Source organism: Peromyscus maniculatus, chromosome 23, assembly GCF_049852395.1.
Source record: "Peromyscus maniculatus bairdii isolate BWxNUB_F1_BW_parent chromosome 23, HU_Pman_BW_mat_3.1, whole genome shotgun sequence".
Taxonomy (NCBI): domain Eukaryota; kingdom Metazoa; phylum Chordata; class Mammalia; order Rodentia; family Cricetidae; genus Peromyscus; species Peromyscus maniculatus.
The window spans coordinates 38,220,284-38,240,152 of record NC_134874.1 but is presented as its reverse complement, the minus strand read 5'-3'; the positions used below and the strand labels follow the sequence as shown (position 1 = coordinate 38,240,152).

The following is a 19,869-nucleotide window of genomic DNA, read 5'->3' as shown; positions in this document are numbered from 1 at the left end:
TAATTTATTCATTTGTTGATGGACACTTGAGCTAGTTTCGTCTTTTTATTACTTTTCAACACACACACACACACACACACACACACTCACTCCATGATGTGCTGTGCATGTGGAGGTCAGAAGACAGTGTGTAGAAGTTGATTCCCTCTATCATGTAGGTCTCAGGTTACAGGACTAGGAGGCAAACACCTTTACCCTGATGAGTCACCTTTGTTTGTTTTGAGACAGGTTCTTACCCTGTAGCCCAGACTTTCCAGGAACTTATTATGTAGCTCAGGCTGATCTCAAATTTGGGGTGATCTTTCTGCCCAAGTGTGGGGATTATAGGTATGAGCCACCATGCCTAACTGAAAATGGGACTTCTTTACCTGTTCCATGCCTTCTTAGGACATGTTATTATTAAGGCATGTGTTGGTATGAATAGAAAATGTTCCTCACAGGCTCATGTGTGAGGAACTTGGCCTCTAGCTGATGGTTCAGATTGAGAGTTTCTGGAAAACCAGCATGGTCAACCTGTGATCCATGGGCCCTGTGCATCCCAGGATATCACAAATAAGGCCCAACATACGTATAGATAGCAATACCGAGTCTCAATGTCAAAAGGTTGGATGGCTCTGATAGGAGGTAAAGCCTGGCTGGAGAAAGTAGGCCACTTGGCGCTGGTCATCTGGGAACTAGCTCATCCCTGGTCCCTTCATGCTCCTCTATACTTCCTGCCTGTCCCAGGTGAACAGCTTCTGCCAAGTGATCTACTGCCATGACGCCCCGCCTCACCACTGGCCCTGAACTAACAGAACTGAGGCTGATGGACTGAAATCTCTGAAGTCACAAACCCAAATAAATAATCCCTCCATTGGGTTGTTTCTGTAAGATATTTCCTAAAAACAAAAAGTCTGACTCACACAAGGAATGGCTGACTTGTGATGTTGGTGTACATACTGCACCTATCTCTTTATTTTTGTGTGCGTATTCGTGGTGTACATGTGGCAGTCAGAGGACAACCTTGGGTGCATGTTGCATGTCCTCATCTTTTAGCTTGTTTGAAGCAGGGTCTCTTACTATTCACTGCTGTGTGCAGCATGCCAGCTGGCCCCTGTGCTCCCTGAGGCTCCCCTGTCTCCACCTCCCATTTCTTAGGAGTGCTAGGATGACAGATGCTTACATTGCGTGTCCAGCCTTTTTAGGTGGATTTGGGAACTGAACTCAGATCCTCATGCTTGCATAGGAAACCCTTTTGCCCATTTTATCCTGAGACATTTCCCCAGCCCACTTGGTCTACAAAACCAAAGCATCATGGATTATGTGTCTTGGTAATTATGACATTGACTTCTGCATAGTTTATAGTTCTTAGATTTGCATGTCTGATCTTTATGTTTCCAAGAGGATCTGCATCATGAGGCTTGATTTCTCCTAATATTGTTTGTTTTAGGGCTCCATCTATTACAATCAAGAGGGAACCTCTTGGTATGAGGGAGACTGGGTATACAACATCAAAAAAGGCTGGGGAATAAGATGGTAGGTGCAACCCTTCCCTCCACATTTGGGTTGTGGGTAAAAAAGCTCTCAGAGGCTCACTTCATTCTCACTCGGGTAAAGATAAGGTGCAGAAATAACAGAGAACACATTTTTTGCCCAAGTATGGTGGAGTTTTCAATTACTCCAGATAGACTCTCCCTAGTAATGAAAACATTCTATGGGAGATTCATAAGAACACACTAAGTGTCTGATAGTGTGTTTCACTTTGTTATAAGTAGAAACCGCCTTCCTCTGTTCTCTATATTCATCACAGATCACATTCCTGGATGTTTTCCGAGGAACAGCAATATTTTTGTTTGGTTTTCGATTGAGGTGATAGTCAGGTATTTGTTGTTATTATTTTAGTTTTGGCAGTACTAGGGGTTGAACCCAATGGGCCTGGACCATGCTAAGCAAGAACGCTACCAGTGAGCTGCAGCCTCAGCTCTGTTTGCTCTTTATAAAAGGTTTTGCTATTAACCTTGAACTCCAGAGTCTCCTCTTTCTGCCTCCCAAGTGCTGGGATTACAAACTTGTACCTCAATACCCAGCAGGGTTTGTTGTTGTTGTTTTAAGATTCATTTATTCATTCATTTATTTGTTTGTTTGTTTGTTTATGTGTATGCATATGTGTTGGTGCTGTTGAATCCAGAAGAATGTGTCAAGTCCCCTCGAGCTGGAATTACAGGTGGTTGTGAACTGTCCAACATGGATGCTGGGAAACAGAACTCTGGTCCTGTGAAAGAGCAGCAAGTGCTCTTAACCACTGGGCTAGGGAGGTGGATCCATCAGGAATGGTCCTGCCAGGAAAACACAGGGACCTAACAACTCCCCAGCACCCACGTAAAAAGCTGGGAATAGCAGGGTGGTGGTGGCACATGCCTTTAATCCCAGCACTCAGGAGGCAGAGGCAGGCAGATCTCTGAGTTTGAGGCCATCCTGGTCTGCAGATAGGGTTAGAGGCCAGCCAGGGCTATGCAGAGAAACCCTGTCTCAAAAGAAATGGGGGAGGGGACTGGAGAGATGGCTCAGCAGTCAGGAGCACTGGCTGTTCTTCTGGGGGTCCTGAGCTCAATTCCTGGTAACTACATGGTGGCTCACAAGCATCTAAAGTGGGATTTGATGCTCTCTTCTGGCATAAACTCATACATGCAGATGGAGCACTCATACATAAAATAAATAAATCTTTTTTTAAAAAAGCTGGGTATACAACACAATTCTTCACAAACTTGGAAAGAACAATACTCAACTTCATATGGAAAAACAAAAAACCCAGGATAGCTAAAAGAAACCTGTACAATAAAGCAACCTCTGGAGGCATCACAATCCCTGACTTCAAGCTCTACTATAAAGCTAGAGTAATAAAAACAGATTGGTACTGGCATAAAAACCAACATGTGGACCAATTGAATTGAAGATCCCGACATTAATCTGCACACCTATGAATACCTGATTTTTGACAAAGAAGCTAAAACTATACAATGGAAAAAAGAAAGCATCTTCAACAAATGGTGCTGGCATAACTGGATGTCAACATGTAAAAGATTGCAAGTAGATCCATATCTGTCACCGTGCACAAAACTTAAGTCCAAGTGGATCAAAGACCTCAATATAAATCCAGTTACACTGAACCTGATAGAAGAAAAAGTAGGAAGTAGTCTTGAATGCATTGGCACAGGAGATCACTTCCTAAATATAACATCGGTAGCACAGACACTGAGAGCAACAATTAATAAATGGGACCTCCTGAAACTGAGAAGCTTTTGTAGGGCAAAGGACATGGTCAATAAGACAAAAATACAGCCTACAGAATGGGAAAAGATCTTCACCAACCCCACATCTGACAGAGGACTGATCTCCAAAGTATATAAAGAACTCAAGAAACTAGACATCAAAATACTGAACAATCCAATTAAAAAATGGGCTATAGAGCTAAACAGAGAATTCTCAAAAGAAGAATCTCAAGTGGCTGAAAGACATTTAAGGAAATGTTCAACATCCTTAGTCATCAGAGAAATGCAAATCAAAATGACTCTTAGATACCACCTTACACCTGTCAGAATGGCTATGATCAAAAACACTAATGACAGTCTATATTGGAGAGGATGCAGAGCAAGGGGAACACTCCTCCACTGTTGGTGGGAGTGCAAACTTGTACAACCACTGTGGAAATCAGTATGGTAGTTTCTCAGAAAATTGGAAATCGATCTACCTCAAGACCCAGTCATACCACTCTTGGGCATATACCCAAGGAATGCTCAATCATACCACAAAGATACATGCTCAACTATGTTCATAGCAGCATTATTTATAATAGCCAGAACCTGGAAACAACCTAAATGCCCATCAACTGAAGAATGGATTAAGAAAATGTGGTACATATACACAATGGAGTACTACTCAGCAGAGAAAAACAATGACATCATAAAATTTGCAGGCAAATGGATAGAACTAGAAAATATCATCTTGAGTGAGGTAACCCAGACTCAGAAGGACAAACATGGTATGTACTCACTCATAAGTGGATACTAGATATAAAGCAAAGGACAATCAGACTGCAACCCACAGATCCAGGGAGGCTACCTAGCAGGGGGGACCCTAGGATGACTGTGGCTTATAAAAAGTTTTGGTTTTGCCCAATCACTGGGCAAGCTTTAGTGAAACATTTCACTATTAGGATAAAAATTTGTACCATATCAAGCTGACAAAAGAATATGCTGGCTGTACTGTCAGGAGGGGAGACTAAAATGTTTTTAGATTATGGATTAGCCTATAGAAAAATGTCTGCTGTAAATCAAACAGTGAAGGGGAAGATGAATAGGAATCTCACACAACTTAAGTAAAACCTAGCTCTCCGAACAGATGAAGATAGGTTTCTTCTGTATCCCAGAATCTAATCAATATTTATATGTATAATTCAGCTATTATTTGGCTTAAAAGGACTTATTGGGAAATGTTATCATTTTTACTATTTTCTACAGAGAAAATATTTTCCAGTTTCAAATAACCCTGGACTTTTGAATTATAACCTGTTTTTATGTTCAAGCTATCTGTGTATTATTTCTCCTGCAGTTGTACATAAAATGTTTTTACATTCAAAAAAGGACAAATACTATATAATTGTATTACATGAAATATATAGAATATACAAATTCATAGAGACAGAAAGATTAGATGCTATCTCAAGATGGAGAAGAAAAGAATATAGAGCAATGATTTCCTAAGTACAGAATTTCTGTTTTGTGTGATGGAAAAGCCCCACAAACGGACAGTAGTATCAGGACATAATATCATGAATGTAATAAACCAATACAATTAATGTAATTAATGAATATCATAAATATAGTTATTGAATGAATACTGTGAATGTATTCAATGAATAGCACAAATGTAATTAATATCATGAGTGTAATTAATGAATATCATGAGTGTATTAATATCTTGAATGTAATTCATGCCACTGAATTGTGAACTTAAAAATGGTTACAATTGCAAATATGTTCATTTAAAAAAATAAGGAGGAATGTAATCACCATACATTATATGTGTGTATGAAATTGAAGACAGCGATGTTCTAAAATAGAAAGTGGTGATGGTGTCGTGGGCCTATGAGGATACAGGACTAAGTCTATCAAATTGTGCAAACAGGCAAATTGTGTACTATGTGAATTATTTGTCAATAAAGATTTTATAGAACGTAAAAAAAAATCTGGATATAGCAGTATGTGCTTGTAGCCTCAGCACAGGGGAGCAGAACTGGGGGATCCTTAAAGCTTGTTAAAGACTCCCTGTCCCACCGAATTGATGAGCTCCAGGTTCAGTGAGAGACCCTGTCTCAAAAGATAAAGCTGAGCAACAGAGGAAATACATGTGCTGTCAGCCTTGGGCCTCCACATTCACACACCACATACATGCCCAGCAATACATAGTATTTAGTGGTAAAACATCAAGTAATCATAACACAATAGGAGTTGCTTCTAAAAGATAAAAAACCTCACTCTTACCTATTTATTGAATAATGAAGAGGTTTAATAAAGGGAATTATTTCACTCCCTAGTATGAATAGTTTTGCCAACCATGAGCTACCCATTTTCAATACTGGGAACAGTGTCCTGGGTCCTGGGTCCTGGGTCCTGGGTTGGATTTTCTGAGACATGTTCGGGGGTGGGGGGGGTGGGGGGGCTGGGGGTAAGTTTAAGGGCATTAAAGGCAAGTGTTGTCCATATGAGCTAACCAATTGTTCCTCATTGGTTCCTTTGGTCCCAGCTATAAGTCAGGAAACATATATGAAGGTCAGTGGGAAAACAACATGCGCCACGGGGAAGGCAGAATGAGATGGCTGACAACAAATGAGGAGTACACTGGCCACTGGGAGAAGGGGATCCAGGTAAGCACCTGTCCATCACCCGGGTCACAGCCTGAGGTGGGCGGAGCTAACCGCCCACCCAAGCTATTCAGAATAATACTGTGTGGTGTCCGACACTGAAGCACTACTCAGAGGAATTCATAACTGTCAACTCACAGACTCTGGAATCGCTTGTGAGGTGGGACAGCCTGGGGTATGTTATTTTGATTACTTTAATTGATGTGGGAATACCCATCTTGACTGTGGAAGGGACCTTCCCTGGGCAAGGGATTCTGCACTCTATTAACTGGAGAAAGCTAGCTGAGCGTGCACCCATTGCTCTCTGCCTTGACTGTGGGTTCAGTGTGACCAGCGGTCTCAAGCTCCTGCCACTGTGGTTTCCCTGAGGTGCCGGACCGTAACCCGAAACTGGACCAACCCTTCCTCCCGCAAGATGCTTCTGTCGGGGTATTTTATCACATAAGACACACCCAAAGTCACATTTACTAGCCTCAGCTATAGTTTTTAGTTGCTGTTTTATTATTTAGTCTTCTGTAATGTCGCAGGCATCTTTGATCTAACCTACAAGATAGGTGATGTTTTCATTTTATACTTGGAGAACCTAAAAGGCTCACGTCATTTGCCACAGGTCAAAAGACAGCAAGTAATGGGCTGAGCTGAGGACGCCCCCGACCGTGGTTCTCAGGTTCACGTGCTCTACCCCTTCAGAGTATCAATGTCTTGGCCATAACTTGAGTTTAGGCAAAAGGGGGAGCATTCTGAGGATTGATGTTGACAGGGAGCTTTCTTTTCAGAACGGCTTTGGAACACACACATGGTTCCTAAAGAGGATCCCCAACTCTCAGTATCCTCTGAGAAACGAGTATATAGGAGCATTTATAAACGGATTCCGTCACGGCCACGGCAAGTTTTACTACGCCAGTGGAGCGATGTACGAGGGCGAGTGGATTGCCAACAAAAAGCACGGCCGGGTGAGTGTGGCTGTTGAAGTTTGGCGAAAGGCGCGTGTCTGAGAAGACGCATTTCTCTCTGTAGAGATAACTGTCTTAGCTAGGTGACTGCGTGCATTTGGAGCTATTTACAACATATTAGTGGTTCCCTGGGTATTTAGAAATGGTTTAATCAGTTCTGTTATATTTGTATCCAAACGAGGATATATATAATATATACAAATGAGGGTGCTGGTTGCAAGTTACAGACTAGCTTAAACTTTCACATGCCACAGCACCGTGGGCTTGGGGGCCGTTCACATACCGCAGCACCGTGGGCTTGGGGGCCATTCACATACCACAGCACCGTGGGCTTGGGGCCGGCTTGCACAGTTAACTCAGTCCTGTCAGCGTTCTTTCTATCTGCCCATATGGCAGCTTTACCCTTGCGTTGCCCCTTTCCCATGACAACAAGATAGCTGCTGTGATTCCAGGCCTCACATTGTTCACCCCTAACGTGCAATCCTAATTAGTCTTAACAATAACAACCCGGAGTCAGAGATCAAGGGTGAAAGCTGAAAGATCGGAGAAGCAGAGCAGCCAGCCGCTAGAGAGACTTCTTACCTCTAGGAATCCTTACACTGAAATGGGCATCCTGTCTCTATGAATCCTCAGAATGGTTGGGGTGGATCCTGTCTCCACCTGCCTTATGCTCCTGTCTCCACCTCCAGAGTGCTGGGATTAAAAGTGTGTGTCACCACCACCTGGCTCTGTTTCTCTTTTAGACTGGTTCAATCTCGTGTAGCCCAGGATGGCCTTGAACTCCTGATCTTCCCGCTTCCTCCTCCCAAGTTCTGGGATTAAAGGTGTGTGCCTGGTTTCTGTTTTTTTTTTTTTTCCTTTTATTTTATTTTACAATACCATCCAGTTCTACATATCAGCCACGGGTTCCCCTGTTCTGCCCCTCCCACCCCCTCCTCTTCCCCCCAGCCAACCCCCCATTCCCACCTCCTCCAGGGCAAATCCTTCCCCGAGGACTGTGATCAACCTGGTAGACTCAGTCCAGGCAGGTCCAGTACCCTCCTCCCAGACTGAGCCAAGTATCCCTGCATAAGCTCCAGGTTTCAAACAGCCAACTCATGCAATGACAGGACTTGGTCCCACTGCCTAGTTGCCCCCCAAACAGATCAAGCCAATCAAATGTCACACCTATTCAGAGGGCCTGATCCAGCTGGGGGTCCCTCAGCCTTTGGTTCATAGTTCATGTGTTTCCATTCGTTTGGCTATTTTTTTTCAATAATTGAGTAAATCCGAAATTTATTATAAGCCACAGTCGTCCTAGGGACCTCCATGCTATATATATAGCCTCCATGGTTCTATGGGTTGTGGTCTGATTGTTCTTTATTTTATATCTAGAATCCACTTATGAGTGAGTACATACCATGACTGTCTTTCTGGGTTTGGGTTACCTCGCTCAGGATGATTTTTTCTTGTTCCATCCATTTGCCTGCAAATTTCATGCTTTCATTGTTTTTCTCTGCCGAGTAGTACTCCATTGTGTATATGTACCACATTTTTTTCATCCATTCTTCCGTTGACGGGCATCTAGGTTGTTTCCAGGTTCTGGTGTGCCTGGTTTCTATGGTTAACTAGTGGCTAGCTCTGTCCTCTGACCTCCAGGCAAGCTTTATTTGTCAGAACACAAACAAAATGTCACACAACACACCCCACTGAAAAAATGAAAAGCAGCTCATTTCCCAGAGCTCTCAACAAATGCTTCTCCTTTCCCAGAGCTGGACTGGGTCATTTGTCCACCTCAGTATCAGAACTTACCATCCTAGGGTTGACAGGCAGCAGGGCAATACCACTGGGATGGGCCCTCTGCTGGCCATGCAGAAAGTTTAATAAGGTCCATTCTGTGGCCCGGAGGTGATTAAACTTGGGGAGAGTGTGGAAAAAGAGGAAGAGGAGGGGAGTAGAGGAGGCATGATGTGAAACCTGATGGAGGATGATTCTTTGTGGTCTAAACACACACCTTCAAGACACAAAGCTCCAAACTCTTGAAAACTCCACTAACGAACACTGAATAATATTCCTCCTGAGCCATCCAATGTTATGTTCCTAACCGCAGGGCAGAATGACTTTCAAGAATGGACGTGTGTATGAAGGTCTGTTTTCCAATGACCACATCGCACAGTACCTTGAAGCTGAACTTGATTTTTCACGCGGCCTGGACCGACGGTCAGATGTCTCCCAAAGGAGCCGGCAGCCTCGGGGATCTTCTGTCAGTGCTGGTAGGGAGCCTGGTGGGTGAAAGTAAATTAATATCTTTTATTTTATGTTTTTTTGTTTGGTTTGGTTTTTATTTTTTTATTTTTTTGGTCTTTCTTTCTTTCATTTTTTCTTTTCTTTTCTTTTTTTTTTTTTTTTCAAGACAGGGTTTCTCTGTGTAGTTTTGATGCCTGTCCTGGCTCTTGCTCTGTAGACCAGGCTGGCCTCGAACTCACTGAGATCCGCCTGCCTCTGCCTCCCAAGTGCTAGGATTAAAGGTGTGCACCACCATGCCGTGCTATGCAGATTAATATCTTATCTATAGTTTTCATTTATAAAAATATACCTGCTGCTTCAGAAAATAGAAGTTTCCTCCAGTGTTATGCTTCTCTGTTTTTATTTGTTTGTTTAGGCTGGCCTTGAACTCACTGACTAGCCAAGAATCATCTTGAACCCCTGATCCTCCCTCTGTCCTCCACCTCCCAATGCCAGGACGACAGCAAACCGCTGTGTCACCCAGGGCTTCCTGTGTGGTAGGCAAGCGCTCTGCCAGCTGGGCTGCATTAGCTAAGCTAGTGTTCAACTATCGAGTAGCTGTTTGTTTGCTTTCCTTTGGAAACTGCTAGTGATCTCCCACTGTACTGTGTGCATGCCCTCCTTTTGAATGTTTAATTTAAAAATGTCAGATTTGAGCCAGGTGGTGGTGGCGCATGCCTTTAATCCCTGGAGGCAGAGGCAGGCAGATCCTTGTGGGTTCGAGGCCAGCCTGGGCTACAGAGTGAGTACCAGGAAAGGCACAAAGCTACACAGAGAAACCTTGTCTCGAAACCTCCCCCCACAAAAAAAAGTCCGCTTTGTTGTTTGTGTGCGTACTTGTGGTGTTCAGAGGACAACTCAGGGAAGTCCACTTGTCCTTTCACCAGACACAGGTCATTAGCTTTGGCAGCAAGCAACCATCACGGTGGCCCTTAGTTCTTAATTTTGAAAAGGAATGTAAGTTGTCCAGGCTGGCCTTAAAGTCTCTGTAGCACAGGCTGGTCTTGAACTTAGAATCGTCCTGCCTCAGCTTCCTCAGCAGCTGGCATATAGGACTGGGCTACCATGCCTGGTTGTTGAATACTCTTGTTCTATCACAATGGATAGACATGGTTGTTGAATACTCTTCTAGCACATTGGAGAGACATGGTTGTTGAATATTCATTCTTCTATCACATTGGATAGGCATGGTTGTTGAATACTCTTCTATCACATTGGATAGACAACCTTCCAGATGTCGTGCTGAAAGGATTTCTTTTAAAGATTTATTTGTATGTATATACATGTACATGTCTGTGGGTGCCCTCAGAGACCAGAGGAAGGTGCTGGATCCCAGAGGTGGAATTGTCTGTCATGGGTGCTAGGACCTTGGGTCCTCTGTAAGAGCAGCTGGCTCCCTTAACTGCTGAGCCATCTCTCCAGCCCACATTAGAAGGATCTTAACATGGCTTTTCAAGTCATCTCCCATATTTGCTTCACTCGCTAGAGACCCTACGAAAGCTGGACGGCAGCGAAAGTCATTCTGTGTTAGGATCGAGTATTGAGCTGGACTTGAATTTGTTGCTGGACATGTACCCTGAGGAAAGCCAAGAAGAAGAGAAGAAGCAGGTAAAAGCCCCTTTACCATTATACATTTATATTTTAGGCACTGTTTTTGTCTCCCGTATGCCTGGTGGGATGGCCTATCTAGACCATCTCACTTGCAAGGCAACCCTGTAGTGAGCAGGCTTTGTGAGAGAAAGGCAGCCCGGAGGACAGGACTCAGTGGCATTGCCTGGGGCCTCACAGCCAACTGAAGCCCAGGGCTGGGATCACACCCCATTCATGGAAGGTGGGGTCAGAGGGGCTGCTGGGGGTCAGGAAATCCTGGACTCCCTAGGAATCAAGAGACCCACTGTGGGGCTGGAGGGATGGCTCTGCTGAGAGCATTTGTTGCTCTTGTGGAGACCCCGGCTTTGGTTCTTAGCACCAACATGGTAGCTCATAGCCATCTGTAACTCAGTCCCAGGGGACCCCATGCCTCTGCACTAGTCACACATGCGGTGCATGTACGTGCATGCAGGCAAAACACTTCTACATATAAAACAGAATAGATAAATCTAAAAGTAATAAAAGAGGCAGCAGAAGAAAGAAGCCCGCTATGTTGGGGTTGGAGAGATGGCTCAGTGGTTAAGAACTGCACTTCCAGAGGTCCCAGGTTCAATTCCCAGCACCCACATGGTAGCCAAAAATCATCTGTAACTCCAGTTACAGGGGCTCCACAGGAACCACATGCATATGTTACACTGACACACACAAAACACCTACACACACAAATTTAAAACTCTAAAAGAGAAGAGAAGAAATCCACTGTGCATGATGGCACAGATCTGCAATCCCAGCCAATGTGGGTGCTAGAACCTGAGCTCAGGCCCTCCTAACCACTGAACCATCCTCCAGCCCCTTAGTTTTCTTCTAATGGGGCACAACTGGGCCACACCTGCTGCCATCCTTTCAGGTAGAGTATGCAGTCCTAAGGAACATTACGGAGTTAAGAAGAATCTACTGCTTCTACAGCGGCCTCGGCTGTGACCACTCTCTGGATAACACCTTCCTGATGACAAAGCTTCACTTCTGGAGATTTCTCAAAGACTGTAGGTTTCATCACCACAATATAACCCTTGCAGATATGGACAGGGTACTAAGTGGTGAGTACCCCGGGTTCTCTTCCTCTCTTGGTTACTGCTACCTGGAGACAAGCTAAGAAATGTTGAGAGAGAATATGGCGGGATGGCTCGGCATGAGGAACAAATCCCTCTGCCCAAACCCCAACAAATAGAAATGGAGACAAAAGGATACAGTGGACATGAGGCTTTTAATGGCAGTCTTGCAAGAATGGGTATCTGGCCTTCGGGATCATTGTAAAAGAGAGAATGGGAAGGTTCTAGGAGCCAGAGGTAGTGGACAGTATTGGCCAGACACGACAGCGCCATTGCACACATAAACTCAGCAGCTGCGACCTCAGGACAGGACCTGCACAAGATCCAGCCAGTCCAGATCCCAACACAGATGGGGGGGAGGGGCTCGTGAAGTCTCACCCTCGCTGAAGAGCCATCAGCAATTTCTGGCTGCTGGGGGAGGGAGAGCCAGTTTTCTTCAGCGATGTGGTCCCTGATAAGCTAACCACATTCAAGTAGATGGCCCTGCACCCACTCACATAGAGACAGCATTAAGTGGACTCAGTGGGTTTTAAAAAAGGGCACATGAAGTTGGCAAGGAAAGGTGGTGGGGTGATAGGGGAGGAATTGGAAGGGAGGGGATGGGAGTGTGTGTTTGATCAAACACATTATATGCATGTATGAGATAATCTTTTTTGTTTTTGTTTTTGTTTTTCAAGACAGGGTTCTCTGTGTAATAGTCTTGACTGTTACTCACTCTCTAGACCATGCTGGCCTTGAACTCACAGAGATCCACCTGTGCCTTTTAAATGTCACATAATGTAACTGGAGCTCTTCTGTGCGGTAGCTGATCTCGCCAATGCTTTTCTTTCAGTCTACAATGGCATACCAATCGAAGAAATCCACTCTCCGTTCAGAACTATACTCTTAAGAACATTCCTGAATTACCTCCTGCAGTTGGCTCACCACATCCATCACAAAGAATACCAGTAAGTGCCACTCCTGTGTCCCTCTTTCAACGGCAGCCACGATCATTGTCACACACACCACACGAAGGACCACAATGCCCAGGGACTAGATGAAAACTTGGGGACCCCATCTGAGTTGTTTCAGTTCTGTAAATATCCCTTTAGAGCTTTACTCTGCACTTACAGTCAGTTCTGCCTTCGTGAGTCGGAACACCCTTCTTGATGACTTCTTCTGATGCATGTTAAGGGCTGGGAATATGGTGCAGGTGGTCAAGGGCTTGTCTCACATGCACAGGCCATGGTCACTATCCACAGCACTTCCTAGAACAGACTCGGTAGCACATGCCTGTAATCCCAGGACTCAGGAGGTGGAGGCAGGAGGATCAGAAGTTAGGATTGGGGCTGGAGAGATAGCTCAAGGGTTAAAAGCACTGACTGCTCTTCCAGAAGACCTGAGTTCAGTTCTCAGCACCCAGTTGGGCAGCTCACAACCTCTTGTATCTACCACTCCAGGGGATTCAGTTCTGTCTTCTGGTCTCCGCAGGCACCTGCACATATGTACACATATATACACACAGAGACACAAAAACAAAAATCAATCTTTTTTTAAAAAGAAGGTAAGGTCATTCTTGTCTGCACAATGAGTTCAAGGCCAGCCTGGGGCTACATAAACCCTGTCTCTCTTTCTTTGTCTTTCTGTCTGTCTTTCTCTATGTGTATGCATGTATAAATTTAATATATATAGTGTATACATATTAACATAGCATGTATAATTACATAATTAGATTTTCAGAAGTGTTGGCGATAAATACATTGAATTCCTAATGCATCCTGCACCCAGGTTCCCCCGGTGCCAACCTGCACAAAGGTTCCCCTAGTGCCAACCTCTCACGCACCATAGCTGATTCACCAACTGCAAGGACTCAACACTGCCACAGTGTTAGTGACCTCAGAGCCTCCTCTCAAACATGGTGGAAGGTGAGGACTGAACCCTGAGGCCACAGCATGCTGGGCCGACATTCTACTGCTGAGCTGCATGCCCGGCCAAGAGTTGCCATTTTCCCATAAACCCTTTTCTGTCCCAGGAGCTCACGCTGCGTTTTGCCTCCAAAGTGTCTCAGACCCTCCAGTCTGTGACAGCTACTCAGCCCCTGTCCTTCATAACCTTCCCATCTTAAAAAAAATACTGTTGGGTCGTTTTGTAAAGTGTCTCACGGTCTGGCTTTACACTGTGATGTTTTCTCACAGTTGCACTGAGGTGAGAGATTTGGGGCAGAATACAAGGTTTGAACTTTCTAGATCTTTTTTGTGCATGTTTACGACATGCATGTATGATATATGTGTGTAATATATGTGCGTGTCTAGGTCTTTTTGTGCATGTTTACGATATGCACACATGATATATGTGTGTAACATATGTGCGTGTCTACATCTTTTTTGTGCATGTTTATGCTATGCGTGTATGATGTATGTGTGTAATGTATGTGCGTGTGCAGGCATGGGGGCGCCACAGCATGCATGTGGCAGCCACAGGACTATCTCAGGCACCAGTCCTCACCTTCCACCTTGTTTGACACAAGATCCCATTGCTGTTTGCCACTGTGTACACCCCACTAGCTGGCCTGCAAGCTTCTGGGGAGCCTCCTGCTTCTGTCCCTCATCTCTGCAGAGCTCTGGCATTTCAGACACATTGCTCCATGTGGGTTTCAGGGCTTCCAGCTTGCTCAGCAAGTGCTCTTCCAACTGAGCCACCTCCCTGGCTACAAGCGCTCTCCTCACAGTATGGTGTCAGCAGCACGTGCCTCCAGTACGGCTTCTTACTAGTGCTCACAGAGTAAAGGGTTGCCAGGTAGACTTCTCTACTACAAACTTACTCTGTTTCTCTTTCTATAGTCTGTTCGTTAGAAGCCAGTTGTCAAGTCCAGCCCACACTTCAGAAGAGGGAAGTTAAGCTCCGCCTCCTGGAATAATTAATTATGGTATCTTTTCATTGTAGGAACAGAAGCCCATCCCTCTATTTGTGTTTTACAAAACTGATGACTGAGAACATTCACCCACATGCCTGCCAGGTAAAAGGTAAATACAAAAAGAATCGGATTACATTAACTATCTTTAAAAAGTAGTTCTATACATAATTTTGCATGTGTGGTATGGATGTGTATGTACATTTGCATGTATGTAGACACTTGTAGGTGTGTGTGTGTGTGTGTGTGTGTGTGTGTGTGTGTGTGTGTGCGCGCGTGCGCGCGCGCAAATATGAGCCAGGGGTTGACATCAGGTGTCTCCTCCATTGATCTTCACTTTATTTATGAGGCAGGGTCTCTCACTGAACCCTGAATTCTCTGATTTGGCTGGTCTAGCTAGCCAGCTTGCCCTGGGAATCCTGTCTGCCTCCAGGGTTACAGGTAGGTCACTATGTCCAACGTGCTTTTTGGGTGCTGGTTTCTGGTCAGAGTTTGTTTTCCCACTGAGCCATCTCTCATCCCTGTAATCACTTCTGAATGCTGTATCTTTAGGTCATTTATTCAGTGAGCAACAGCGGACGCTCTACTCAATGAATTATATCGATAAGTGCTGGGAGATTTACACAACCTACTGCAGACAGAACGAATCCCCACCCTATGAGCTGACGATGAAGATGAGGAATTTCCTCTGGATGCTGAAAGTAAGCCTAATGACTCTCAGGGTTGGTGTTGCCTTTATGTTGATGGGCACTCTGCTTTTAATTAAATCAATGCTACATAATTATGGAGGTGAAGATCTGGGGTGACCTTTCATGGCCGCCAAATGCTTACAAGTCCCCTACCACAGCAGACACCCATGACAGCAAGGGGCAAGGGCACCCATGAAAGCAAGGGATGCCTGCCTGCCATGCTCACAGAGCAGGGGAGGGAAGGCCTGAGCCCTGCCACAGCTTCTCACGCACGTGTGGCTGTGGAGATAAATACCACTTAAACCATTTTTGGATTAACATTGGTATTTATTATTGATTCAGGGTGCATGCACGCACGCATTGTCAAGTTTGGTGGCAAGTGCATTTACCCCCTCAGGCATCTTGTCAGCCCTAAATATCATTAAGAATAAAGCACCAGGGTTGGAGACTTGACTCAGTGGCACAGAGCACTTGCTGCTTTTGTAGCATCCGTGTGGCAGTTCACAGTCGTCTGTAACTCCAGTTCCATGAGATCTGCTGCCTTCTCCTGACCTCCTCCTGGGGCATCTGGCATGAATATGGTACACATACATACCACATGCAAAACACTCAGATACAGAGAATAAAATAAATACAAAAAAGTTTAAATGTATTTTTGGCTGGTCAGAACTGGACTGTACCTTGTCCATGGAACGCTTGCCTATGGCACACAAGCCCTGTGTTCAGTGCCCAGCACCGCAAAATAAAAATTGTTGCTCAGTAAGAATAACTTTGAAATGTATTAGTTTGGAAGCCAAGCAGGGTGTTAAGTTCATATAATCCCAGCACTTGGGAGACTGAGGCAGGAAGATCAGGAGTTCAATGTCAGCCTAGGCTACATAGTAAGATCCTGTCTCAAAAAACAAAAAACAAAACAAAGCAAAACAAAAAACAAAAAAACCCCAAAGTGATAAGTTTGAAAAACAGTTGACATGTTGTGTATACAGCGTTCTCAAACTGACAACTGCTAGCTTTGTTCCTTAATATTTTAAATTTGTACTTGTGGGAATACAAATAACGAGTTGGAAATAATCAAATATTAATGAGAGTATTTAGGAGTTTAACAGAATTATATATATATGAAAAGTGACAAAAACCTGTTGTCTAAATGTAGGGAAATGTGTTTAAAAGTCTCTGATTTGGGGGTGACCTATTGCACAGCTGTGTGTTCTCTTCTTTCCTCCTGCTCATTTGTCCCTGCAGAGGTCAGGCACGCCGGGTGTGACTGACTGCATCCTCACAGTCAGGGTTAATGTCTTCTTTTCCCCACAAGTCCGAGACAGTGGCTGTCAGTAACAGAGACTTGGTTAGATTCAGATGCTTCGTGTTCTGCAAAGCCACAGGGGTTACTGATCTTTCCCATTGTTTCCTTTAGTGTTGATGGGATTCCTCAGTGGCTCACGTGGCACCAGCCTGATCCTTTGCTTCCCATAAACCTTCACTGGTGGCCTTAGCATCCCCCAATGGTCACACCTCAGTGGCCAATTAATGTCCACTGTTCTCCTAGAGACAATACAATGATAACTTTCTGTATCATTTCTTTTACACTAATTTTTAAAATTTATGTGTGTGTGTGTGTGTGTGAATATATGCACATGTGTGCATGTGTTCTTGAAGGCCAAAAGACCTGGGATCTTCTGGAGCTGGAGTCACAAGTGAACATGGGTGCCAGCCCACCAGCCCTGGGGGTCTACCCCTCCACTTCCCTAGCACTGGATCATAGGTGTTTGCTGCTGTGTGGCTTTCTACATGGACAGTGGGGATGGAACGCAGGTCCTCATGCGTGCACAGTAAGCATGTTATGACAGAGCCATCCCCCCAGCCACCCAGCAATTCTTATCTAAAGAAGGGTCTTTCTGTGTACCCCAGTCTGGCCTCAAACTTGCAATCCTCCTACCTCAACCTCCACAGTGCTGGGACTAGAGCTCCAGAATAATCAGTGTTTAAGATACTGACTTGTGATACATTTTTCTCAAGGTGTTATGTTGCTGTAATGGACATTAAAATACATACCCATGTGTAATTATAGACATCTATGGTTGGTGTCATCTTTTGACAGGACTTTAGGATGATAAATAAGGACTTGACTGCAACCAAATTCATGACTGTGATAGCGGAGGATAGCCCCTTCGTGTATGATGGAACCGACAGCAATTTTGAACTTGAGGTTTGTAAAGTGTTGCTACAAGTGGTACAGGTCCAGTTTAAGCTGCATGTTTATTAGGCTTTATGTAGACAAAAAAGTGGGATATGCATCTGTACACCGCTGCCTTTTCAAAAACCAGGGTTAATATTAGAAAGGGCCTAGGGAAACATGAGGACCTGAGCTTGAGCCCCAGAAACCATGTGAAAACTCAGGTGTGGTGGTGCATGCTTGTGATACTAGTGCCAGGCACGTGGAGACAGGAGGATCCTGGACCCCAAGCCAGTAGGAGACCCTGTCTCAAAGAGCAAGGTGTGAGGCAATAAAGAAAGACCCCCAGTGTCAACCCCTGGCCTCCCCCACACATACGTGTTCTGCACACATGTGTAGCACATATATAGAAGGAATAATAAATGAGTAGGAACTCTGCAGCAACCCCTGGTTCATTCTGGAATATCGGAATAAAGGAGACCTTCCTGCGCTCTTATCGTTGCAGCTGGTTTTCCTGGAATTCTTCGAGGCTCTCTTGTGTTTCTCACTTTGCTGCATTTTTGACCGGATGACAAGATCCTATTTGAAAGTCCCATATGAGGACGGCACTGGAAACCGCTATGGCAGCACTCATACAACGCTAAACCAGGTGACAGGCGGGATGCAGAGCGCACGAAGGAAGCAAGGGGTGACTTCAGCCTGGGGTGGCTGGTCTCACCAGGACTGTCAGGCCTCTATTCTATACACTTCCAAGAGGTCATTTAGGACTCGAGAACAGGCATTGTCTTTCACTGTTAGAAGGAGCGTGTAGTTTGTTAGTTAGGGAAATGTATTTCCCGGCAGTGGCCATAGTGGAAACAGCACAGTGAAGGTCAGTCTGAAGAGCAGCTGGACAGCGGAGAAAATCCGAGGCAAGGTGCTGTGAGATGCTTTGTCTAGTGTGCAGAGTGGAAAGCCCACCTGAGAGCAAAGATGCCGGGAAACAGTCCCGGGTGTGCGTGCAATCCTGAACAGATCACTGTGTGAAGCGTTCTCACAGGGTGGATGCCCTCGGTCACTGTGAGACCCTAGCAGAGCAGGACCCTGATCGATAAGGAAATGAGACTTGGGTCAGATTGAGACATAACAGATTTTTAGTAGGGGTTTCATGTTAGTGGACTTGAAGGGTTTCCAATGTTTGAGGCATTCACTTGGAGCCACAAGAGATATTCTAGGGGTCACCTGAGCCCAGTGGCTAGTAGAGTCTTTTATTTATTTATTTTGAAACAGGGTCTCACTATGTAGCCTTGGCTGGATGGGCCTCACAGAGCTCCACCGGCTCCGCCTCCCCAGTGGTGGGATTAAAAGTGTTTGCAACCACACCCAGTTTGGGAGACTCTTCAGAGCTGCTCATGTGGGGAGCTTTCTCGCTGTCGATCCAAGAGACAGATCTCACACAAACCCCTGGGCTGTACCTTGGATTCCTTACCGAAAACTAGGGACTTCATGTCCTTTTCAGCATCTCCCTGCCTATCACATTAGCCAAGTATGCATCCTTCATTTGAGGAGAAGACACATGAGGGAGCTGGCGAAGGGTCACCACCTGGGTCTGGGGTGCTTCTCCAGGCAAATGAGTGTCCACCTTGAATCTGTCTACAATTTGCAGAGGACACAGTAGTCTTCCTTACCATAACGAAGTAACAAAAAAAACCAACCTTGTTTTAAAACCGAGATGTAGCTCATAGTCCGGGAAGCTTAAGCACTAGAATCTATGTCCTTCTTGTTGTCAGGGTGTCACCATGGTGACTTTACCTAACCTTGACCATTCCCCAAAGGCCCGTGTCTAAGCACTGTAGTCATGAGTCTTGCAGGACACTTAAAGCACAGCAGATGGCATTCCTGTCAGCTCGGTAACGTGGGTGCGAATATGCCAGACTGGGGACATCCACACCCACCGTCTGCTCACCTTCACACCCAGCTCTCGGTGCATCATGACATGTAGTTTCTGTGTTCGTTTTAGAGCTCAGGGGCGAGTTCCCGCCCCACTGTCTGCAAACTGGCACTTCACCTGTCCCAAAGTCATCACTGTTCCTCCCTGGGATGAAACTGGTCCTCAGAGATGGTCACCTGAAGACACTGCAGAGCCCAGCCTTTCTCTCAATTCAGGAACTTAATAAGCCACAGTGGTGGGCGAAGGCAAGATGGAGTGATTTTCTCCAGAGCTCTGCAGACATCTCCAACCCTTGTGTTGTCGGCTGAGTGGGCACACACGTGTGAAAAGCTACAGGAAGCCAAGGGAAGGATTCCCCAGAGAGAAATGGA

At 45.1% G+C, this 19,869-nt stretch overlaps 1 protein-coding gene across 4 annotated transcripts in view; it reads left to right on the top strand.

The window, feature by feature from the left end:
• The window catches only part of LOC102919916 (radial spoke head 10 homolog B), a 48,968-nt gene that overhangs the window by 15,612 nt on the left and 13,487 nt on the right, over positions 1-19,869 (top strand). For 2 of the 4 annotated variants that reach the window (XM_042267864.2, XM_042267863.2), the window contains exons 6-16: positions 1,430-1,515; positions 5,782-5,902; positions 6,676-6,852; positions 8,942-9,116; positions 10,604-10,725; positions 11,615-11,804; positions 12,649-12,763; positions 14,739-14,818; positions 15,259-15,407; positions 17,494-17,601; positions 18,074-18,217. In XM_042267864.2, coding sequence (XP_042123798.1) covers positions 1,430-1,515; positions 5,782-5,902; positions 6,676-6,852; positions 8,942-9,116; positions 10,604-10,725; positions 11,615-11,804; positions 12,649-12,763; positions 14,739-14,818; positions 15,259-15,407; positions 17,494-17,601; positions 18,074-18,217 — 1,467 coding nt within the window. The remainder of the gene's footprint in view (positions 1-1,429; positions 1,516-5,781; positions 5,903-6,675; positions 6,853-8,941; positions 9,117-10,603; positions 10,726-11,614; positions 11,805-12,648; positions 12,764-14,738; positions 14,819-15,258; positions 15,408-17,493; positions 17,602-18,073; positions 18,218-19,869) is intronic. The other 2 variants (XM_042267865.2, XM_076561138.1) reach the window with 1 other exon arrangement.